Source organism: Arvicola amphibius, chromosome 2 (assembly GCF_903992535.2).
Source record: "Arvicola amphibius chromosome 2, mArvAmp1.2, whole genome shotgun sequence".
NCBI lineage: Eukaryota > Metazoa > Chordata > Mammalia > Rodentia > Cricetidae > Arvicola > Arvicola amphibius.
In genome coordinates this window covers 133894598-133920503 of record NC_052048.2, presented here as the reverse complement: position 1 = coordinate 133920503, position 25906 = coordinate 133894598, and the positions used below count along the sequence as shown (strand labels likewise).

Below are 25906 nucleotides of genomic sequence, written 5' to 3'. Positions count from 1 at the left end.
CCTGACGGCCCCCACATTTATACTCTGCCTCAACTTCCTATTTTTGCCTGTGTAGACTCTCCCTCATCAGCAGCCAGCAACAGCCATCTTCTTACCGTCCCTGCAGAACTCTCCTCCTCATCACCTTCTAACTCAGTGCCAGTACCATTTCTCCCCAGCTCATGACGCATCTTCCGATGCAGACTTTCCTTCTGACCCTCCATATTCAATCCACCCGCTGGCTCTAACATCAAACACATCCAGTATCATTTCTCCCCAGCTCATGATGCATCTTTCAATGCAGACTTTCCTTCTGACCCTCCATATTCAATCCACCTGTGGGCTCTAACATTAGACACATCCATAACTTGACCCGTTTGCACCACATTCTCCATTACCATCTGGATCCCAGCCACTATCTTATGCTTGGGTCACTGTGCAAGTTCCTAGAGGACCTCCTTGCTTCTGGTCCCTTCTGTTCACTTTAATTTAACAGGTAATCCTGTTGAGACACATCAGATCATGTCCTTCCTTTGGTAAAACCCTCTAATAGGGTTTTCTTTTGCCACAGAAAAGCCAACGTTATAAGACAGCCCCAAAGAATCTCAACTAGGGCTCCATCTCCTTGGCCACCCTGGTCTCATTTCCCCTTCTTGCGATTCCCTCTGTCCCAGGCCCACTGGCCACCACCCTGTTCCCTGAGCATCACGAGGACACCCCAATAGCATCCCCCTCTGATATGCTGCCCCTCATCCTGGAATGTTCTGTTCCCCAGATATTCCCCATGCCCTTCAAGTCTTTCCCTGTATTACCAATCTGGACATGTTTGAAGGTCCTGTTCACAATGAAATGCCTTCACACCCCAGCCAGCACTCCTGCTACCCTATCTACGTTATTTTCCTGAGATACAGCACACTTGGTTAACCTCATTTGTTCCCATTCCCCTCCTCAACTGGAGGAAGGCATTAGCTTTGTCCATTTTCTAATCTATCCACAGTGCGTGACACATGAGTAGGTTTCCTTTAAGGACTGGTAAATGTGAGAGGAGATCAACCCTGACCTACAGGTCACAACAAGTGATGAAAATTTCCTTGAAGGCCCTGATGGACAGGGAGAATGGACAGAGAAGAAACAACAGATCAAAGTTCTTGGACGGACAGAGTGAGCCGGACTACAGGCCCTCACAGTGTGGGTGGATGTGGAGACACACTAGGAACCATGGCGGATGAAAACTCTGCCCCACTGCCATGGTTGTGAACCACTGTTCTAAATCCCTGGGCAAACAAGAAGCCGAAGAGAGACGCTTAGACGAGAGATGAGAAGGTCTGAGAAGGCAGAGGACAAAGGACAGGCTGTGCTGGCTGATACAGGCTGCTTGTTCAGATTGGGTCCTAAATGCCAGAAAACTCCTCACCCGTTCTGAGGAGTGCGAGGCCACTGAACAATGCCAGTCTCTGTGAGCCCCACTCTGCTAACCACTCTGAGTATTGAATGTAGTTGTCAGCTGTACTGTGTGGGAGCTCTGTGAAGATTAAACTGTAACTCTCTGCAGATTGCCTTGATGGCCAACTCTTATCAGGACTCTAGGAAATGGCTATTTTATAAAACAATATTTTTTTTACCTACTTGGTAAATACATATTAAGGACAAACAATGTACCAAGTAGTATATTTCTACCATAAAGTGATAGGTGAATATATTTTTTGGGAATTTAATTAATTTTTTGACAAATTTTTATTGATTTGCTGGTAATTCTGGGGATCAAACCAGCAGCTTCATGCATGCTAGGGAAGTGCCCTTTAAAAACAATTTAAAAGTTCTTTCTTCTTATTTTTTTCAGAGACATATGCTAGCTGTGCTGATTCTTCTGCCTTACCTCCCAAGTGCTCTGATTAAAGGCACATGCCATGAACTGCACCAGCTTGGGCACCTGTGTATTTTTCTGAAGCTTACTGAGTTGTACATCAAGCCGTAGGTTGGTTATTTAAATGCAACCGTATTGAAATGTTTTAGAACATAAGAAAGCTACCACATAATAACAGCATTCTAGAATGTGCCCAAAGCAAGCTTGTTGATATGTGCAAAGGGATATATGTTTATCAACTTATTTTCATTTCTTAGCCTGCTGTAAAAGATCTTAAGCCTAAGACAACAGAGAACTTTTTTCTCTGTGTGTACTTACATGTATGGCTTGTGAATGCATGTTCACATGTATGGCTGCACCTATGTGTGTGTGTGTGAGGAAGTATGGGGACCAGAGGTTGCCGATGGGCACCTTCCTTGACTGAGGTGGAGCCTTTGCCGAACCTGGTGCCTGCAGATTTTAGTCTAGCAAGCCAGATCAATCCAGGGAAATCCCTGTCTCTGCCTCCTGAGTGCTTGGATTGCAGTTCTTACGTGGTGCTGAGGATCTGATCTATGGTCCTCACACCCGTACATCTCCACAAAGACCAGGGCACTGGCTCTGTCCTTGGCAGTTACTTCTGGCTAGGATCTATGCGCTTCCTACCCTACGCAGACTGAAGTGATATGCTCTTTAGATTCAGACTTCAGGCAAGAGAATGGGCTCCTTCCTTGCACCTAATCCAGAAGTGTCGATTCTAACAATATGTGACCTACCTCTGACTAATTTAACTGAACCCTCTTGAATAGAGGACAGAGATTCTGTAGTTGGGGGAGGGGGTGGAGAAGGACTTCAGAGCTACCAGGTTTCTCATGTTGGAAGGAAAGGCAATGGTAAGCAGTGTCTACATGGCATTCACTGGATACCAGGGGTAGACTACACACCTGACCTGGTGTGACCCTGAACTGATTCTGGAGGAAAAAGAACTTAGAATAAATATTCTGACTATCAAACATCCCCAGGCTCTGTAAACAAAACCAACATGACCTTTACTTCCCTTGAACCCTTTGTGTCTTAGTGACATAATCGGCCCTTTGTGCACCCTCTACCCTGGCACACAGTTAGAACCTTGTAGCTACTTGCTGCAGCACTTTGGGTCAGTACTCAGTCACCCAGCACTGCCCGTGGCTAGAGGGCTTCATAAACCTATCCTTCCTTAGTATCACAAGCCGCCTACACACCTCTCACCTCTATGGAATATTCTTACAGTTCCTATTCCCAGCGTCCACTACTCCGTGACTGGAGAGCACCCTATACTGCTGGGCCTAGGAGACACGTTCTTTAGCATCTCCTGACAGATAAGCACTGGTGGCACTCAGGTCCCGGTGGCAGGTTCCTCCAGGGCCAACCCGGATTCCCCCAAAACTGTTCTTTTCACCACCTCATCTCACCTCGCCTCGGATTAACTGGTGATTGCTCTACTTTTCTGGTGTGGAGGAATAGCAAGCCTTGGTTAAGGAAAAGCAGGACCATGAATTCCAGAGTCAGGATGGATTTGAGCTTCAATCTGTCAACCCCAAATGCCAGGTTAACTGTGTGCTGCACAAAACATGTTCAACACGTCAGCTATTGTTTCTAGAACTGACTATGCGGTGAACTAGTGCTTCCAAAATGCTGAACATACGGTGTGGCTCTCATCCTCAGTGGCAGACCAGGCGTGGACTCCCAGGGCAGCTTCACTTATCCTTTGAAGTGAACACTGAGTGATGGTTGCCTTTGGACAATAGCATGACGACTTGTAAGAACATTTCATGATTCCTTGTTCTTGTTAAGGCAAAAAAAAAAGTGGTTCAAAAATTAATTCTGAAGTTGATGTGGAGAGGTAAGACTTAGCATAGCCACCACAGTATGGAAGAAGACAAGAGACAGCACTGACCTGCAGGAACCAAGACAGCGTGGTACAAGCAAGAGAACAGACAGATGAACTGACCACGAGACCCAAGAAAACCCAGAAATCGACTCAGGAAACAGCTAGCTGATCTTTGCCAGAGGCGCACAGGCAATAACAGAGAACATAATCTCAATAGATGGCTCTGGAACATGTGACAGCTACAGGTGTGAGACAGACTACAGACAGGCCTGTTCCTCATCAGAGTTAACCCAGAACACACCGTGCTCAAGTCCCAAATGTGAGCCACAAAATGTCGAAGTCCCAGGAGAGAGAAAACCTACGTGACCTTGGGTTCCAAGATGATGTAATATATGACACAAAAGGCATAATCCACAAAAATTAATAAACTGGACCTCACTAAAATTTAATTTTTTTGTTTTATAAAAGACAGGGTTAAGAGAAAAAAAGACAAGTCACAGAATGGGAAAAATATTTATAAAACCCACATCAGACAATTATTCAAAGTGTACAACTAACTCAACAACAGACAAAACCACCTGATTTAAAGAATGGGCCATAGGGCTGAGCAGTGGCAGTGCAGGCCTTTAATCCCAGCACTCAGGATTCAGAGGCAGGTGGTTCTCTGTGAGTTCAAGGCCAGCCTGATCTACAAAGCAACTTCCAGGACAGCCAGAACTACATTGAGATACCCTGTCTTGGAAAAAAAAAAAAAAGGAATGGCTCATAGCCCTTAACATTTCACCAAAGAAGAGAGACTATAGCCAGGATGTGATAGCACACCTTTAATCCTGGCAATTGGGAACTCTGTGAGTTCAAGGCCAGCCAGGGCTACTTAGTGAGATCCTGCCTTGAAAAAGGATTCTGTATGCCATCTATCTTCAGGGAAATGCATATTAAAACAAGATACCAACACACACATTAGCTTAGCCAGAAGTCACAACATAATAGCAAATGCTGGCCCAACAAAAGCTCCTTCATTGCTGGCGGGAGCGATGAATAGCACTGTGACTTTGGAATAGTGTGGTTGTTACAAGACAACATGCTACATGATCTGGAAACTGAAAACACGGCATAGCCAAACAATACAATTTTAACTTGGCTATAAAAAGGAAAAATGCATCAATACATACTACAACATAGATGTTATACAAAGTAAGCCAGACACAACACACACACAAAAAAAACCCATGTTTGTCCAGAACAGGCAAACAGATGAAGACAGAAAGTGGATTAGTGGTTTCCTGGGGCTAAGGACTGTGTAGGTGGTATGTCCAGAATATGTGTGTGTGTGTGCGCGTGCATGCACACACATGTAGTTACAGGAAGGTAGGAGAGAGACAATTTGAAAGTTTTTTCTCCTGAGGTGATGGAAGTATTTTATAATTGATTATAGCAATGTCTGCGTGACTGTAACCACACTAAACCACTGAGCTGTGCACTGTACAGACGTGTATGAATTACACCTCAGTTAGATGGCAACTGCAGCTTTCTCTTTTTGGATGCTATTGCTACAGGCTCTAGCTGTCTCCTTCCATCCTTGCCTCTTCTCTGTGTGTATTTTTCCTCTCTTTACTGGCACAAGCAATGTGTCCCACCAGACCTCACAGCTTTAAAGGCAGCGGAAGCATGGGATTCACAGCATGGACTCAGAAGCCAGATCACTAAGACACTAAGCCAACTTGTCCCTTATTGTGACTGGAGCCCTTTTTTGTTTTCGCATCTGTAAAAATGAAAGAATGAGTTACTTTGTTCATGAATCTTAGAAAAGTATCTGATGAGTCCTTTTTTTTTTTTCCAGTACCGCAATGGCGCAGGCAGAATTCCCGTCTAATAAACCCTGCTGCTGCTGTCATGGGACCCATCACTACTCAGCCCTTAGCTGAGGACCTCATAGAAGTCTGAGCCTCTCTCTGGGGAGCGTCAACTACTTCTGTGTTCTAAAGCCACAGTATACCTGGTGATGCCCAGTCCATAGTGGTGCCCATTCCCAGCTGATGCCTATCCAATGCTGGGCATCTAGATTGTATCTTTTGTATCTGGACAGCCCATAGGTGCTTTGTAGTAAAACCAAACCAAACCGAACTCACCTTCCTTCCCCCAACTCTGGATCCACACATGGCACAGGCACCCTGTTATCCCATTCTGCCACTCGGCATACAAATCTGGGACTAGCCGATAGTCTCCTCTCACATTTCATCAATGCCTAACTTCTACCAGTTTCCCCTCAGAGCTTTTACACATTTTCTTCACCTCTGCTGAATACCAGAATCTGGAAAACAACCCCGTGCTCAGGCTACGCCAGGACTCAGAAGTTCTTTAGAGCGTTTTTTGTCATCCCACAGAGTCAACCTAGAGGGCTGTTGCAGCCGGCCATCTCCAGAGCCTCTACTCTCGCAGCTCCCCTCACAGCCCCACCCTGCAATGCTGAGGGCTTGTGACCACACCTGCCTCCGGTCAGGCTTACTCCTGCTTATCTCATGGGGCTGCAGCTGCTGCCTCCACCTAGCAAGTCTTCCCTGCCCACCATTCTAAGGTCCAGTAGGATTTCTCCTCTTCTCTCCTCGAAATGCAGGGGGAAAAAAATCTGCCACTGTGCTCAAACTCTTAAATTATGTGCTTCTGCCCTCACCCCATGACAGTGCCATGCTATGACATCCCCACTCTCATTTGCTATCACCTGCACCTGGTATTCTGCTTGACCTCATGCAAATAAATACTCAACACATACTTGCAGGACAGCTTTGCAGAGAAAGAATTTGGAAAAGATGGTGTTTATGCTAAATTACATTTGGATACATTATTTTTATTTTCACCAACTTGGTTACCAAATGTAGTTCTCTGCTATGGAGAGGTCCAGTACATGAGAAACTGCTGCAGGTTCTTTACTGGCCTCCTATTTTACACTAAAATGTCTCCTAAGATTCTTTCAATAGTTTAAAAAATTGTGGAAAAAAACTATAAATAAAATATTCTGCTAGGTATGGTGATGCATGCCTTTAATTCCAGCACTTGGGAGGTAGAGGCAAGTGAACCTCTGTGAGTCCGAGGCCAGCCTGGTTTATAAAGTGGGTTCCAAGACAGCCAGGGATATACAGAGAATCCCTGTCTCAAAAAAAGAAAAGAGAAAAAGAAAGAAAGAGAGAGAGAGAGAGAGAGAGAGAATAAGAAAGAAAGAAAGAAAGAAAGAGAAAGAAAGAAAGAAATATTCCTATTATCCTTGATTATACTATCTTACTTCTCTATGTAACAGCATAACAAAATAAAAGTATCTTTTGCTTTTGAGATATGTATGATTATCTCAAGTTATATAAATCTTGACCATTGATCTGTACCCTGAGATTAAATTAAGAGAAAAGAGGAATTCCAAAGACATTAAATCACACTTATATCTAAGCAATTAAAATAAGCTTTAAAATGATACTTCAAAAGAAATACACAATACAATGGAGTTTGTGTTCTTTTAATAAACACACTTGCATAGTTATATTACAATTGTGTAAAAATAAAAACAGATTATTTCATGCCAAGCGTGCCCAGCATTTGCACAATCTCAATACCTTTAATACTATAGTTTTCAAGACACACAAAATAAAAATTTAAGGCAAATACATCACGTTGCAACAATTTAATAATTTATTACATTACAGTAGCGTCACAGCAGCATGTAAGAATGCCACCCTAGGCAAAGGGTCTCAGTGTTCCCACCAGCTATTTACAGGAATTCATAACTTGGTAAACTCATTCTAAGAAAACTTGGCAGATAAAGCTTTGGCCTGGACTTCATTTCTTTCTTGCATTTCCTTCCCCCCATCTCTTTCTTTTGAGCTCTAGCTCCATATTGTATTTTAAAACAGTTACCGTTTTAAGTGTTGCATTATTTCAAAATAGTCAAAGATTCAGAGAAAATATATAATCAATAGGATAATTTTTAGTTTTCAATTTTCTAAAATAACAGTTTTGGCTGTAGCCTTTTTTCCCCCTCGCACTGCTGTCAAGTTCAAGCTCGTGTTTTAGAAGTGCCTGCCACACAGTGTGATCTTAACCAGGCATTTCCTGCAAGTTCCAACTGATTGATTCCATTGTATTCCAATCTTTAAATTATGCCTCCGATAAGCTCTTTCCTTTTAAGCAACAGAAAGCTGCCTTACAGCAAATCAGGAAGAGAGCAAATACATGACTGATAAGGTACTGCAACAGATTGCATGCACTTATAGGAAGATTTAAATGATTATACATCATACAATTTCCTTCCTTACAGCTTCCTATCAAATACATGACAATATACCCACCCAGGTAGTATCTGGTTAACACAGTAAATTTATTTTCTAGACTGACATTTACTTTGAATGATGGGCCAGTGTGTGACTTAATCCACAGGTATCTGATGAACATATTATTTTCAGATTGACCATAGATGCTGAGTTCAACCTAAGTGCCATTTCTAGTAGTCTACTCTTAGTGATGGAGAAATCAAGTGATTTGACCTATAAAAATACTTTTGGAATAATTTATCAGTATAGTAGAAATCCCAAAATAAAAAATATAACAGGAAAAAGGGCTTTATGGAACAATGCAGTTAATTAGCAGCAGCACTAGAGTTTCTGACCTTGGCTTATACAGCAGCTGTCCACACACTGAATTCAAGGATGTAAAGACAGAATGTTGAGGAGATAAAAAGCAAGTTCGGGTAATCTATATACTGTGGAAAAGTCAGTCTGGAATCAGTCTTTGCACTATTTCTTAGTGACTGCAGGCAATTCTCTTACCCATCTATAAGTGGATACTATTGCTTTCCTATGAATGTCATTTAAAATACTGTTATGATGGCAAATGCTAAAATGGAGGTGGTTTAAGAACTTTAGCAGAAATCCCCACCCCTGGGAGCACATATACACATCTCCCAACATTGCAATAGTGTGAAGCTTTCCAAACCAGATATCGGAGCTTTGTAAAGTTGTAACTAAACTGTTGGTTCTTTCATGATTTAGGTAATGTACAATTGCAATAATTCATTCATAATATATAGGCACATTAACATAAATATTGCACAAAATATGCCTTTAAATGAAAGTGAGAGGTATAAAAGCATGTTTCATTTTCTCAAAGAACTCTATGAGGAATAAGACTCTGTGATTGTATATACATTTATCTGACATTTCTCAAACAGTAGATTGCACTGCATTTTGTAAACATTTTAAAATGCATAAACTGCTCATTGATTTTCAAATACGGTTTAATACTGTATTAAAATTCTTTTTCATTTCAGCTAAGTGCTCTCATACATACTAGTTTATAATAATGTCTATTTTGTTAGAGTGCTTTCCATTCAAGGGAAGAGGTAAAATCCTATGTCAAAGGAGCTGATGTGGGAGAAGAATATTAGCCAGGAAAATATGAATGGCAACATCAATATGCTAGTCTCAAAGAAGCCTCATGGGCATAGAGGAATGCCAGCTCTCACGTGCTCTTACCATTATGGGTCCTTGGCTAGAGCTTTCAAGCCTGCTTCAGGTCTGGCACAACCTCTTCAAGGATTCCTTATGATTTTTACTAAATGCATTATGAATGCCAACAGTGCCATTTTCTATACTAGGGTAAGTAGTCACCTGACTACAAGAGATAACATAAATTCTACTTTAGAATATATTACAGATATAAGTGCTCTAAGCTAGGGGAAGTTTCTCATCCACAGTCAATGATGGACACTTTCCATTCTTGAAAGCAATCAATGTTTATGTCATCAATAAAGCAGTAACTGTGTGCTGGAGCACAGATCTGCAACTGAGAGCACCTGAGACCCTAAAGGAACTGCCCGGGTCCTACACTCTTCCTTGGGCAGTTGAGACAAACCAGACATACACTACTCTGCACACAATGGCCAGAGCATACCACTTTCATCTTCTGGGAGACAAGGGAAGTTCCTCCAATGTTGTTGCTCCTATTCAAATTACACAGAAACATACAAAAGGCTATTTCCATTCTCGGCTTTCAAATAAACCTGACTATTGGTACTTAGAATGGCATATTAGAAAGTAATAAACAGTGATTATTTGAGGGAAAATCACAGATTGAGCCAATTATGGGCTCTTGTGATTAGGATTATATCAAATATAACAGCAGAACATAAGCAAACATCACCTGAATTCCATAATGAATATACAATTTGCAACAGCATTGGAAAAGCATGGCAGCCCATTCCAAACTAGACAGAACAGTTTGTGCAAATAGTGGGTCTTTGTGTGTTTGCACTCCCACCATGTAAGGGCAAACTGAATATGCATGCTAATGACCTACAATTGCCAAATTAAAAAAGGAAGAAAAATGCTAAAAGATGCCAGAGTGAACAGCAGGGAAAGCCACACAAAGACCCACTATCCTTGAAATTGTTACAAATAAATTTTAACTGTAAATTAGAAACACAAATAAATAATCACAAGTGGCTCTAACATTCAAGCGAAGTAAACGAATTGTGTAGGAGATATTTGATCAGGGCTGCCTGCCCTGCCTCCACGCTAGAGTCAAACTTGGATAGTGGGTCTCTGGGGTGCTTTCACAACTGGAAGACAACATTGGGTCCTAAAAAAAAAAAATGAGGAATAAAATGAACATAATGTAAATTAGGTGGGTGAGAAAAAAATCTAATAGTCACATGCAACATCAACTAAATAAATTTGAACCACAAAAATCCTCAACCTTAAAAAGTACCAATTGTATAGTAAAATGAAAATAGTGTTTATAAGGGCAAGAGGAACACAAATGATAGTCTGCAGTTTAACCAGCACTAATGCCTCAAGGACTCTTATTAACTGATTCACTTCTCAATATCTAAGTAGCTATAATAAAGTTCTCAGATGAATTTGTGACTATAAGCATGAGGTGTTTTCTAGAACATATCCTATGGAAACTGTAGGCTTATGCCAACTTATGTTTAGTGAACTTTCATAACTACCAATACAAGGAATCCTGGTCATTTGTGAACAGTAATTTTGGCTAATAAATTTTGTTGCTAATAAACAGCTATTTTGAGCAAACCTAACAGACATGCTGCTGGTTCCGTGGTGGTTTAAACAGCTGTTTTATGGAAAACAGACTTTTCAGAGGGTCTATTTGGAAACTTTCCTGAGAGCTCTTTAATTTCATGATGGATGATGAACCTTTGCCATTCATTTAGGAAAGAAGCACTATTTTTAGATGTATTCAAACTACAAAACCCCAGATATCTTAGCCCAAATCAGGGTAGTAGATAAGCTACAGAGAATAACTTTATAACAAAGAGCACTTTGAAACTATTCTATTTTGACCCAGTCCCTTGACAGTTCTATTTCCTCATCTCTAAATAGGTAAGACGATCAAGAAAGTAACTGGTACTCCCTTCCATCCCCATTTGCCTTTCTAGCAAACTGTAACTCCTTCTCCTCTTGGTCCAGTCAACGTCCTCTGAGAAGCCTTCTGCAATGACATGCCTTCCTTCCCACATGGACTCAGGGATCTTTCCCAGGTATGTATTTGTATAAATATTCACTATGGCAAGTGTTGCATTTATGTGACTGCTCCCAGCTGAAGTCCAAAGCTACTTTAGAGAAAGTGTTGTCACTAACTATTGGGATTCTCAGTATGTGGTGGGCAGCTATGAGATGAATACACTTCTTCTTCTTTTTTTTTTTTTTGGTTTTTTGAGACAGGGTTTCTCTGTGGTTTAGGAGCCTGTCCTAAACTAGCTCTTGTAGACCAGGCTGGCCTCAAACTCATAGAGGTCCACCTGCCTCTGCCTCCCAGGTGCTGGGATTAAAGGTGTGCGCCACCACTGCCAGGTTATGAATACATTTCTTGACTGAAGCAAATGATGACTTCATTTCTTTAAAATTGTGTAGACAATAATGAATGAAAGATTTCCCTCCTATTTGTTCAAAGGTTATAGTTTCCTTATATTATTTCAAGGAGGGCATGAAGTCAGCCGCCTTGTGGAGCTGTGCTAACACAGCAGCCTGGTATAGGAGGTCCTTCTGTTTATGTATTGCTTTCATTGGTTAATCAAAAAAGAAACTGCTTGGCCTGATAGGGCAGAACTTAGGTAGGTGGAGAAGACAGAACTGAATTCTGGGAGGAAGAAAGCAGAGTCAGAGAGAGCCACCATGGAGCTGCCAGGTCAGACATGCTGAATCTTTCCCAGTAAGCCACGACCTCATGGTTATATACAGATTATTAGAAATGGGTTAAATTAAGATGTGAGAGTTAGCCAATAAGAGGCTAGAGATAATGGGCCAGACAGTAATTTAATTAATACAGTTTCTGTGTGATTATTTCTGGTGTAAGCTAGTTGGGGAGCCGGGACAAACAAAGCCCCCCCCCCCCCCCCCCCCCCCCGCTCTCCTTGCAACAGCAGCCTCTTGCTACAACGGCTGATTTTAAATTGGATTCCAGTTTATAATCCTTCTGAGTGCTGGGATGCTAGAAGTGTACCATGCCTGGCTTCAAAGTTACATGTGCCATCTGCCATGTGTCCTTGGTTAACCAATTCATGATTTCTGTATAATGTGTGTACCAAACAAATTTCAAATCCTGTTCTCTTAAGAATTAGAAACTGGGGACATGGATTGGGGTGGAGCACATGCCTATAGTTCATGAGGCTCTAGGTTCAGTCAGCCCCCAATACCACCCCACTACTGCTACTACTACTGGAGGGAGGAGAGAGGGAAAGAGAAAATAAAAGAAGAGAGAGGGAGAGAAAGAGAGAGTTTTATTTGAGCATGGCAGTACAGGCTTATAATCTAGGTACTCAGAATCAGAAACTGGAAGCAGGAGAATCAGGAATTCAAGATCATCCTCAGGCACAGAGCAAGTGTGAGACCAACCCCAGCTACATTAAGACCAGTATAGCTTTAAAAAAAGTTCTCACAAGATAGGGTATTTTTCTAGGAGGTTTTTATATTTGAGGTAGATTTCTCTAGAGTAATGGCTTCCTTTATTTTTCTTCCCCCCCCCCCACCCCTGTCTCATTTGTATGTGTCTGATGTAACTGAGAAACGATCTTGATTCATATATATTTTGTGGCATGAGACAGTTCGCTAAAGAATCACCTAGTGAAAGTTTTGCAAGCATGTAAATGGGTTAACTTTTACAAACTGGATAGTATATAAACACATAAAGAATAAACGAGGGGATTCCAAACAAATGGCATGTATACACTAAAAGGATACATTATGGTATAGGGAAATTACAGTACCGGCTACTTTTCATCAATCTGAGAAAGAGCACCAGATGCGGTAAAGCGGTGGCGGTGGTAAAGGGGAGATAGATGCCATCACAGCAAAGAACCCGCATGGGAAATTACACACTTTTATAAAGACAAAAACTAACACTAAAGTCTGAAACTACCAGAAAGCAGGACAACTTTTGAGCTTGTAAACTGTTACCCTTTGGTTTTTTTTTTTTTTTTTTTTTTTTGATTTTTCGAGACAGGGTTTCTCTGTGGTTTTGGAGCCTGTCCTGGAACTAGCTCTTGTAGACCAGGCTGGCCTCGAACTCACAGAGATCCGCCTGCCTCTGCCTCCCGAGTGCTAGGATTAAAGGCGTGCGCCACCACCGCCCGGCTGGTTTTTCTTATTTGAAATAGTAACTACGACTTGTGTGAGTGCTAATATCTGATCTGGAATAGCAATGCATGCAATATGGCATATTAAATGTTTCATATCAGGTAAGAAGTAAGTAATTTGATGTTACTCACACTGTTGACTTGGGTCTGAGTCTGTTGTCATCTTAACATAGTTTGAAGGAAAGAGACCAGTCACCCCATTGATTTCTCCTTGCCACCAATCAGGATCATCCTTGTTCATGACATTAATCAGCTGTCCCTTGGAGAAACTGAGCTCGTCTTCATTATTCGCTGCATAGTCATACATAGCGATCACTTGACACACTACAAAAAAAAGCAAAATAATAAATTAAGCATTCCTGTAAGGATCAACTCTGTCCCTAGAGTTTAAATCATTACTAAATTCTAAAATCAGGCTAAAAATTTCCCTTACATGCTCTCTCCCTCCATCATCTTTCCCAGTCTCACAAAAACAAAAACTAAGCAACTGCAGGTACCAATCCAAGTGAACCGCTTGCCGTTAATATGACGGCATGATAACCTCACATGTCAAGGAGTAATAGAGTTCTGCGGGAAGACGTTCCCAGAGGTCCGCTGCTCTGAAGCAGAGGACAGGAAAGGCAAGTTTTCCGTGTCTTCAAAGAGCGAGCTAATCTAAGACACACTGTGCTTTAACACAGTCTGTAGACGAAACACAGGGTGACCCACTTTCATACCAGCGTGAAAGGCAGGCGTGGTCCTCTCAGTACTTGGACCCAGCAGCTTTACGTGGCTGGCAGGAAACCACCCCTTCTGTCGTTTTTTCCCTCTGGCCTATAAAATCAGCAAAAAAACAAAAACAAAAAACAAAAAAGTGTAATTAAAATATAAAATTAAAAACAACCATTGAGCTACAATTTAAAACTAAAAAAACCTAGGATTTCTATAATGACAGGTTAACCTTGCCCATATATTGGCCTTTGCACTTGACTCCTCAAGACAGAATCTATTATTACTGGCAAGTGTCTTAGTTTATCTGCAAGGCTTGGGAACACCAAATCTAGCACTGTGGATTATGGTGGGTGTATCAGCTCACTCTGATGACAGGGCTGGAGTCATGCGTTCACCATATGATCAAACATACCCATGTGAAAAAGATCCAGTTAAAAACTCCAACACTAGGGCTCCCACAGGCTTCTCGGGCTGGCAATAACTCTGAGTTGTTACAGATTATTTCCAAGGAAAGGTCATGCTGCCCCCTGCTCTGCTGGAGAGGGACACCTGTTCCACTTTAGGAACGCCTTGTTCTAACCTACAGGCTGATTTTAGTCTGTACTGTTTCATAATGACAAACAGTGAGGATAACAACTTCAGTGGGCACTAAGAATCCCTCTCATGAACTACCAAATTTGAAAGCAGTTGTGGGGACTAGTTATAGAACCCCTGAACTCACCATTGGCCTTTTAGATCAACATTAAACAACTGGAAGATTCACTACAGTATGCATCTCAAAGCATTCTGAAAATGCCAGTCATGGAAGTCTCTAGAGAACTTCCAATTAAGAGTTCTCTGGCTATTCTGCCCAAATAACTGTTTAAAGAGATCTTCCCAGAGCCTTGCAAGTTCAACTTAACTGTTAAGGGTATAGATGACTTAAAGTACACCCTGGAGCTTCATCAATAATCAAGAAGTCATTAAAGCATATCTGGAGGGTCATGTTTCCCATTTAGTACGTTAGAGTGAATCAGAAGGTGGTTACTGAGGGGCTGAGTCAAGAACGTATCAAATCTGCACATCTCTGTTCACTACATGCCAGAACTAAGTTATGCCTTGCCTCTCATTACTTCCATCACATGTAAACTTATATAAAACATTATTTCTCTCATCATCTCTTAACTCTAACGTGCCTTTAGGTTAGCAAGAAAAATTAGGTAAGAAAGAAAGCTTTTACTCTGTAAAAATACATGTGCCAACTGTTAACATTTTGGGAAAAACTGCTCATCTATGTCTGTACTGTTTCCTTGCACTGCTGTTTCCAAGGCCTAAGACTTAGGGGGTGAGGGCAACAGCTGTCCACTGGGGAGTATTTTTCTCAGCACACAGCCCGGTCTTTTCTTTGAGGGGTACAGCAAGGTCGGTGTCCCAGGCAGAGATAACGGTATGCTTTTTCCTTTAAGAGAAAGACCTAGGCCGGGCGGTGGTGGCGCACGCCTTTAATCCCAGCACTCGGGAGGCAGAGGCAGGCGGATCTCTGTGAGTTCGAGACCAGCCTACAAGAGCTAGTTCCAGGACAGGCTCCAAAGCCACAGAGAAACCCTGTCTCGAAAAACCAAAAAAAAAAAAAAGAGAAAGACCTAGTGAGTGGTGAACTGGAAAACGATTATGTTGTTAGAGAAAATTATTCTTTAAACTGTTACTTATAGGTCAACTGAACTACGTTCACAGCAGCAGAGACTCGAGGTAAATATATCTAAATGTTGACTGATCACCTCTAAGTGTTACGACTGGGGGGTGACTTTTTTTTTTAACTGACTGTCTTTTTTATGAGACTGGGTTTTTACCTGGAAAAGAACATTACCTGTAGCTCTCCTTGCCACCACCCACTTGTGTTTTTCTTTAAGATTAATATTAACTGCCCTGGTGCAAGGCTGAGCTGCTCAGCACCGGAAGCGGCATATGCTGAAGTCACTTGAGCAATCTCTGAAAGGAGAAAACAGAAGTGTGGATCCAAGACTACGGCAGGCAAACACCAGTCAGTTTTCAAGATCACTGTTCTACATACCAGGTTTTTTGTTTAATGTTCCAGATTTGCCAGCATTCCCAAAATTCTACAAGGAAAAAATACATTTTAAAAATTATTATTTTCAGCAATCCAGACATGACAATCTAGGTTTACTAAGAATTAAAGATTTCTAATGCCCAAGATTCTTGTTTCTTTAAATGAAGACCAAAGTGACAATAAACTGTGTTAATCAAATACCTGAAGAATCCGACATTGACAAAGAGATTTGGTCTGCTAACAGTGTTTTATAAGCAAGTAGCTGACACTGTCACACACTTACATGACAGAAAGCGTTCATTTTATATAACTTTCATGACATTAAACATGGCTGTCTGGAATATATTGGTTTGGTTTTGATTGCTGTGATGAAAACACCATGACCAAAAGCAGCTTGGGGAGGACAGGGTTTATTTCATCTTACATTTCCAGATAAGAGCCCATCGCTGAGGGATGTCAAGGCAGGAACTGGGAGAGCCATGGAAGGTGCTGCTTCTCATAGCCTTCTCGAATCCTGCTCTCCTGTACCAGGACCCAGCCCAAGGGGGGCCCAACCCACAGTGACCTGCTCCCCAATCATTAATCAAGAAAATGCTCAAAAAGTTTGTCTAGGCTGATCTGACTGGGACATTTTCTCAATGGGGCTCCCTCTCTCAGATGACTGACTACCCAGCTCATGGGCTAGCCTATTCATGAAGGGGTTTAGCATTGATGCTACGTTATAAACATGTATCCTGGGAAATGTGGAGGCATATATGAGTTTTGTTCTTATTTCCCATAAGGGACCCTGACTCACCCATAGCTTTTGCTGAATAGTAGGCAACATTTATTTATTTATTATTATATTCTCCCTAAAATGACTGAATTTGATTTAAGAATAGGAAATTCCTATCATGGGCAGCAACTATAACTTCTGTTTGGCTTTAAAGGATAAGCTGGGGATAAAACGTAGCTCAACAGTTGAGTGTCTGTCTGCTATTTAAGAGGTCCTTGGTTCAATCCCAGTACTGCAAAATAACAAAAACTAAACTGAACTGATCATATTTATTATTTTTAGCAGTCCGAGTAAAAGAGGGAGGAGTAAGGAGATTTTCTTCTTGATTAGTATACACAGCACCAGTGAGGGTCTAAAGTCAAACTAACATTTGCGAGTACACGGCAGGGCTTAACCACTGAGCAAGACTCATCCCCAATTTACCCTTGAAAGTCAAATACAAGTCACAAAACGTTTATTTCTAAATCAGATGAAGTCCTCTTAGAGAGAATACAGTCCTCAAAATCCACCCTTTCAACAATGTGACACGACACTGTCATCTACTAGCATGCTGGGCCACATACACAGGACACCAACCACGCCACATTCACCCAACAGTATACCACACCACATTCACACACAGGACACCAACCATGCCACACTTACACATAGTGCACCACATTTACACACAGCGCACCACACCACACTCACACACAGCACACCACGCCACACTCACACACAGCGCACCACACCACACTCACACACAGCTCACCACACCACACTCACACACAGCGCACCACACCACACTCACACACAGCGCAGCACGCCACACTCACACACAGCGCAGCACGCCACTGTGCTGCTACCTGCCTATCATAAAGGTGAGTTGCGCCTACTAGACCTTTCTGAAAGAGATAATATTTACAGACGTTTGTCTTGATATCATATAATAACATGTGTCAATTCAAGGAGCATTCTGCATACCTCAATGAGCTACTAGTTTCTAAGTACCAGTGAATGATGGTATGATTTTTCACACAAGTAAAGGGTCTATTAACTATGCAAAATTCAGCATTTTATATTAAAATAAAAAGAATTTTAATATAAAGTAAATATTACTTTTATTTTAAATTTTAATATTATTTTATTCAACAAATAAATATATTTAATGAATTAATAATTAATTTATATTTAATTATTAGAATAATAAATTTAAGGAAGTAAATAAATTTTACAATTAGTCTATTTATTAGCATTAAATAAATATTAATAAAAACTAAAAGGATTAGAATATAAAAGCATTCACTGACATGACTCTAACTACTAGAGCTACAACTAATCTCTAACAATTCACCCTGCACCAGATACTGATGTAGAAGAATTAGACTACCAAGAGACACCTGCAAATATTAAAATACTTTTTACCCTCATATCTGCATGGGGTTTTATGTTCTTCATATATTTCAACCAAAAGAGACTACCAAATGCACTGAAGCTGAGCTTAGTGACAGACACCTGTAATAGCTTCATTTGGGAGGTCTCACATACCTTCCAAGACTTAGGAGTTCAAGGTCTCAGATTGTAGCAAACGTGAAGACAAGAGTTATGTAAGACCCCATGTCTACCCCAATGATAAAAAGATTACTTTCAGTGTAAACCAGATTGAATATAGAGATATATGGGGTCTGTCCTCACTTACCATAAAAGCAACCATAAAAGGTTCACAGAAATAAAAATTATACCCCTCTTCTCACTGAATAGTTTTCTTTCAGTTATTTTTTTCCACAAAAGTTTCTTATATTTTCAGATAATGAATTTAGTAATTTAAAATGAGTGTTTAAACAATTTCAGCTTTAATTTCTAATATGGTAAAGATCACTGAGGTCTGACTCACATACTTAACCCCTTTGAGGGACCCCTGATCCTCTACAATAGCCGGAAGGGTCCACATTACAGCAGAATGGGGTGTGTGGAAGCAGCGGGAAGTGCAGAATGTGGACACGTGGAGTTGGGGCTGGTGCAGACTCCTGCCAGGTGGCTCTTCCTAAGTCTGCAGACTCTGGAGCCAGTTCTTAGTGTCGGTGACCATTAGGCTCAGTTTTATCAATGGCTCATGCTCTACTTACTCTGTGAATCCTGTGCCCTTATCTTCTAACTGGAACTCCAAAATAAAACCTATGTGATCAGAGCTACTTTGAGCAGTTTCCTTGTGATGAGAGCAGCAAGACCACAACTGTAGATCTCCGTATTAGCGTGAACATCAATTGGTAACAACAGAATGCTTTTATTTTAACACAAAGACCATTACCTCTTGATCTTTTGGTTTGACATAGTTGGAAGGGAAGATTCCAGTTCTCTCTCCAATACTTCCTGTCCACCACTCTCCATCTTTCTGGGTCACCAATATTTCTTCACCTTCATTGAAAGTCAAATCTCCAGGCTCTACACTTGAGTATGGATAAAGTGCAATGTACTCTGTAGGAACAAGGAAAGGAACGGTCTGGACTTTAAGACAACAGATGTAAAGAAGAAAATGCGATAATCTCTAAGACATAGAGGTTTATGGTAAAAGACCTTGAGCCTTACAAACTTCAAACAAGGTCTTCAGGCAGAAAACAGAACCAAAGCAATAATTTAATAATTGTCTAGGTGAAAGCTAACAAAAGTTATGGAGTGCTTTACAGTTTTTTCAATTGCTGTTATTTTGTTAAAGAAAAGAAAGACTATCGCTTAGGCTGTAGGGACAGTGGGCTGTGCTACAACAAGTCTAGCAATAGTTAATCTTTTGTTTGTTTTGTTTGAGAAAGTATCACTATGTAGCTTGCCTTCGCTGGCTTGGAACTCACAGAGATCACCTGACCCTGCTTTCCCAGTGCTGAGATTAAAGGTGTGCCCACTTTGTCAATCTTTTTTTTTTTTTTGTAACAAAGAATTATCCCAAACTACAAACATATAGTATGTCTACAAATAATGGAACTGAGGCTTACTGGGAGTGCTACTTGGTAATAATCTCTTAAACCTTTTATGTAAAATACACCCTAGTCTTTGTTCTTTAATTGTTTTGTACAGTTATGAAAACATTAAGTTCTGCTACAAGACTCCAGCTCCTAGCATACTGCTTGGCTCCAAACAGATTCTAAATGAATCTCTGTTGCTGAATGACCTCATGGGATAGATAGGTCTGCAGTTTTATACTGTCTTTGATTCTTGTTCCTATGATTACTACTACTTTGAAGAAACAGCATCTGTGTTTTAGAAGTCTATTTATTTATTTAGGTTTTTTAAGACAAGATTTCTCTGTAGCTTTGGAGCCTGTTCTGGAACTCACTCTGTAGACCAGGCTGGCCTCGAACTTAGAGATCCTCTGCCTCCCGAGTGCTGTGATTAAAGGTATGAGCCACCACTGCCTGGCTAGAAGTTTTTTTTATTTTTCTATTTTTATGTATATTTTGTAGAACGAAGCGGGCGGGGCTGTTTCCTGCCACCCGGCTAGCTTTACCCAAAATAATTACACAGAAACTGTATTCTTTTAAAACACTGCCTGGCCCATAGTTTTAGCCTCTTATTGGTTAATTCTCACATCTTTCTTTAACCCATATTTAGTAATCAGTGTAGCACCACGAGGTGTGGCTTACCAGGAGAGATCTTAACCTGCGTCCATCTCAGAGAGGAGAATCAAGGTGACTCACTATGGTGACTGCCTGAAGCGTCTCCCCAACTCTACTTCCTTTTTCCCACAATTCTGTTCTGTCTACTCCGCCTACCTAATTTTCTGTCTCTTAAAGGGCCAAGGCAGTTTTCTTTATTAATTAACCAATGAAAGTAACATAGACAGATAACTCTCCTCCATCAATATTTGTCAATACAGAATCTAGTCTTTTATCAGAAACACACTTTTGAAACTATTATTCTCACTCCCAGAGTCACGCTGCCTAGCTGGTTTACTACAACTGCAAGGATTACAGGGTCTAAGAAAAGTCACAGTAAGGAAGAGCACCCGAGCTCTCCTACACGCCTCTCCACACCCAGTCTGCAGTGCAGACATGGAGCCAGCTTCTCCGGGGCCCTCATTTCCTAAGCTGCAAGGTCATGGCTGGCTCATTCTCTTCAGTCTGTGAGAAGCCCTTCCTCATCCTTTGTTACTGTGCTGGGATTGAAGGCATGCACCATCACACTTGATTAGTTTTATTTACATGTGCGTGTGTGGTTTCTACAGAGGCCAGAAAGGGCACCAGAGCTGTAGTTACAGGCAGTTGTGAGTAGTCTCATATGGGTGCTGAGAACTGAATGTAGGTCTTCTGCAAGATCAGCAAGCGCTCCTAACCACTGACCCATCATCCCAGCCCCTGTGCTGAATTTCTGTAGGCCCAACTCTAAATATGCTAAGAATTTTTAGCCATATATTTTCTGTATCTTCAATATTCATATGATGTAAGGAGAAGGAGGTTTTCTTAATCTCAAAAACATCAAAGAACTAGAAATGGAGAACAATGTATGTTCAAATAATAACTAAGCTAATTCCTGTTTAATGCAAATTGCCCAGAGCTTACCTTCTCCAGCTGGATAGGCTGTGGAGGTAGGTTTCTTATTTATAGCCGCATACAAAGTTTCTGGCCTAGCAAATTAAATGGAGAAATAAGACAGATTCACACACTCAGAGGACAGAAGCACAAAAGAGGTGAACTGAAGACTTTAAAATGGTTAGCAAAATCTAGGGTTCCCTCAACTAAACTGCCATCTCTGTGCACACAGGAGTAGTCTTATATACCAAATCCTCCTAGACCAAGAACTATCTAATTATAAACCATTATATTTTAAAGTAACTTCAATAAAACATAGCTTTCGCTCTATATGGAATTTAACTAACAGACATCTGCACACTAGTAAGTGGACAGTGTTTTGAGAAAGCACATACAGATAAACAAGGAAATATATGAATGTTATTATTTGATTAGAGTTTAATACATCTTACAATATAAAAATAATATTTTAAAAAAAACCTCACAATGGGATTGCCTTGCTTAATTCTAATGTCTCCATTGATGCAGGCTTTGCTTGCTCTTTTTTGTGGCATGTGTTTTGTTTGTTTTGAGACAGGTCTTCTATGTTGCCCAGGCTGGTTTCTGAACTTGTAAGATCAAGAAATCCTCCTGCTTCAACTTCCTGAGTTGCTGAACCTAAAAGCATGTATACCCATGCCCAGCTCTGCTGCAGGCTTTTAAGTAACATGACTTATCTCTTTGAAAGTATCAGTAATTGAACAGAAATTTATGGGGGAAATGGCCTCTAAAACATTTAATCCTAATCTATTTTTTGCTTATGCTTTCTTCTCTATAGTATGTTACAGAATAATACAATAGTTGCTATAAAGGGTTTCTCATGAAGATGCTAGGCATGTATTGTGACTTCTATACTTCATCTATCCAAAATTCCAGACAACCCGAGCAGCTAATTTCTACATCTGAACTAAATACCGACAAGCAGACATGCAGCACCGAAGAGCTTACAGTTTGTCTAATTAATAATTAATTCTTTCACTTAATCAGAAATTGGGAGGTAATACCGGCTGGTGAAAATAGTGCAACTAGAACATAAGCTTGACTCCCAGGACCCGGAGGCTCATCTGTGAGACTGCTCCTGCTCAAGCCCCGTCCATGTGGGGCACGGGACAGTTACCCACCGCTAACATTTGCGCTTACTGCCGAGTTAGGGCCAGCTGGCAATCTGACACCCCACAGACTTGAGATCTCAGTCGAGCTATGTTTTGGGTTTTGTGAGTTCATTCTTTTGCTCACTCATGCTCTCCTGTCCTCATTCATTAAGCTAAGATGACTCTGTAGCTGCTATGTCTTAGTATTATAATAGATACAAAAAAATGGATCAAAAGAGACAACAGATTATAGCTTCATGAGCTGATGACTTAATTAGGAATATTGGTCACAAAAGTCAGTAACTATGAAGACATATGCTATGAACAATAGGGAGGTTATGCTTAAAGAGCCCTAGAGGTTTCTGGGGTTGGCAGAGACTTGACTCTAGAGGGGTTCCCAGGTGTCCAGGAAGACGCCCCCAGCTAGTTCCTTGGGCAGCTGAGGAGAGGGTGCCAGAAATGTCCAGATCCTATTGTCATACTCATGAATATTTTGCATATCACCATAGAACCTTCACCTGGCATTGGATGGAGAAAATGACAGAGCCCCACATAGGAGCACCAGACTGAGCTCTCAAGGTCCTGATGAGGAGCAAAAGGAGGGAGATCATGAGCAAGGAAGCCAGGACCGTGAGGAGTGCTTTTACCCATTGAGACGGTGGGACAGATCTAACGGGAGACCACCAAGTCCAGTCAGAGTGGGATCGATGGAACAGGGGACCAAACCGGACTCTCTGAATGTGGCTGACGGTGGAGGAGGACTGAGAAACCAAGGACAATGGCAATGAACATGAACTCTACAGCATGGACGGGCTCACTGTGAGCCTTGTCAGTTTGGTTGCTCACCTTCCTGGACTTAGGGGGAGCTGGGAGGACCTTGGACTGAACATGGTGAAGGGAACCCTGATGGCTCTTTGTCTTTGGAGAGGGGTGGAGTGGGGGTGTGGGTGGAGGGGAGGGGAGGGAGAGGGGAGGAGGGGGGGAGGAGATGGAAATCTTGAATAAAAAAATGAGAAAAAACAAAACAAAACAAAACAAAAGAGCCCTAGAGGTTCAGGCATGACCCCAGTAAAGAATCCTTTAAATATTGAAAAGTTTCAGTAAACAGTGGAGAAATGCTTCAAGTGTGAAATGAAAAGTAATTTTTCTAACTGGTCTTACGATAAAAAGAAAACAAAAGTCTAGAAATCGAATGTTTTGAAACCTTCACAAATTTGAAATGGCTAAAGTGAAAGATCCTAAAGCAGACACAAGCATGTGAAGCAGTTTCTTCCACACTAGGAATCACCCTCTGGCACTCAAAGCCCAGCTTATGTGGAGAAGACACCACCACCCACACTGCACGTAGACACACGGAGGTGCTTACTCTCGCTTTACTTCACTCCCAGGAATGATCTTGACATAAGATTTGGGGAACCATCCTCTTCCTCCATGTACCTCCCCAAACCACCAATTTTCCTGCTGCTCCAGGACAGTAATGACGTCATGCTTTGAGAAGTTCAAGTGGTTCTCTTTCTTTGCCGTCCAAGAACAAAGGGCCTGAGCTTTCAGGTTTTCTACAGCCTGCCCCTAGGACAGAAAGCAACCAAAAGTTAACAACGGATCATGGTAACCATGATTTGTGATTCCTAGCATACAGAGAGCATATTAACCTGGTCAGTCTATGACACGAGTACCTTTCTTGGGCATTCCACCATTCAAGGACATCATCATGGATACTGATGAAGTGCATACTCAAGGAAGTATTTATAAATCCATCAAATAAAATTTAAAAAGGAGTTACTACAAATTTTTTCTCTCCTCCAGCTTCCAATGGCTTCTAACTGCTGTTGGTAACCCCGTTGCCCAAGGACTAGAGACCTGGTCATGCTTAGCATCTCCCTTGCTATTCCCTCTTAACAACCAGGACCCCTCCCTTCCCTCACACCATGCTCACTGCCTTCCCACTTCCCACAAGCAGTAACACGAGTCCCTCCCAGGCTGATTCCTTTCCCCCTCCCACCTCCCACAGCAGTAAGGGCATGTCACTGCAGCAAGCTTTCCCAGATGCAGGTCACTGTTTACCCACTGAGCCATCAACCTGGTCACAGTGTTAAAAGTGTAAGCTTCTCTCAAAAACTTTGTTTTTTCACTGCCAAATTGTCTAGTACTGTATTACCTACTTTATTAAACCCCTAACCTTATCTTAAAATGTTATTTGTAGGCTGATATTTTACTGATTCAGACAAAGTTTTGGTTATATAGCTCAGGCTAGACTTAAATGCTTTATGTAGCCAAGGCTGGCTTGAGAATCCCAGTCCTTCGAGTTCAGCCTCCTAAGTGCTGGTGGTATACACCAACACCATGCCTGGATCAACCTGACTTCTTCACCCTTTCCTCAAGAGTTGTGTAATCTAACTACACTATGCAAAAGTCTCATTCCTTCCAATACCTCTAACTTATATGCCTCAGTGACCTTCCTCACAATGCTCTTTCACTAGAGAAACTTCTAGGTTTGGTGAAGCCTTACTTCTGTTTGAGGGTCCAACTTGGAACCTTCTCTTCAGGAAGCATGCTCTAATCCTCACAGATCAGCTGAGATGCCCTCTCATCTCTAAGCCTCAGAACTTTGCACACACATTTATTATAACATTTCTTATGCTTCACAGCCATGTGCATAAAAATGATTCCTTTATTAGGTTATAACTACTTAATAGAGAGTTTCACTTAACTTGTTTTTCTTGAATTTTTAGCACATAATAAGATGCTGGAAATTATAACCATGTAGTAAGGATTTCTAACGGAAGATGAAATTTGTATTTTAGGCTTTACTGTGATGAAGTCCGCCATTTCTTTTTAGTAATACTAATGTGTCAAAGTATATATACCAAAGTACCAAGGTTCCCAGCCAAGAAAAAGCAATGCCCCTCCCCAGTCCAATCCTCATGGAACTGAATTATTGAGCAAACACTGAGAACATAACCAAATGCTACAGGCTCTGTTTAAGTGGGGGATATATGGATGTCTATGTACGGAATCCAGAGCAAAGACAAGAATAAAATACACAGAACTACAGATAACATACCTGTCCATGAATGGGGGACACGGATCCAGGGGACACGGTGCGAGTAAAAGCTGACTTTTTTTGCCATGACGTGTTAACAGTAAGGTTTGAGAAAGATACATTTTGGTAATCAGTCACTGATGCTGGTTGAGTTGAACAAAGTGGTCTGCAAGTATAAAAACTTCAATATGAGTATACTTAGTTGGTTAGACCCTAGAGAAGCACTACCAGTTTGCCCATGTGTCTAATATACACTGTGTTTTAAACAGAATTGGTAGATAAAAAGAAATTATGCACTATGAGGCCATTTCCTATTTCAGGATTAAAATGGGAACAAAAGGCACTGCTGGCAGAGCCAGCCCAGATTAAAACTGT

The 25906-nt window shown here is 41.3% G+C and overlaps 1 protein-coding gene and 1 long non-coding RNA gene across 3 annotated transcripts in view; one reads left to right on the top strand and one right to left on the bottom strand.

The window, feature by feature from the left end:
• Itsn2 (intersectin 2) overlaps positions 1–25906 on the bottom strand; it is a 119770-nt gene that overhangs the window by 23534 nt on the left and 70330 nt on the right. The window contains 8 exon segments of the mRNA XM_042054558.1: positions 13459–13650; positions 14043–14139; positions 15884–16005; positions 16088–16133; positions 19147–19313; positions 21389–21453; positions 23855–24057; positions 25553–25697. Of these exon segments, the coding sequence (XP_041910492.1) occupies positions 13459–13650; positions 14043–14139; positions 15884–16005; positions 16088–16133; positions 19147–19313; positions 21389–21453; positions 23855–24057; positions 25553–25697 (1037 nt within the window).
• LOC119806204 lies at positions 246–6713 on the top strand. Of its 2 annotated transcripts, none has more exons than XR_005284179.1 (3): positions 246–1140; positions 1820–1954; positions 5533–6713. It is a non-coding gene; the product is annotated as an uncharacterized LOC119806204 (long non-coding RNA). The 2 variants fall into 2 exon arrangements; XR_005284180.1 differs by having other exon boundaries at positions 246–1167.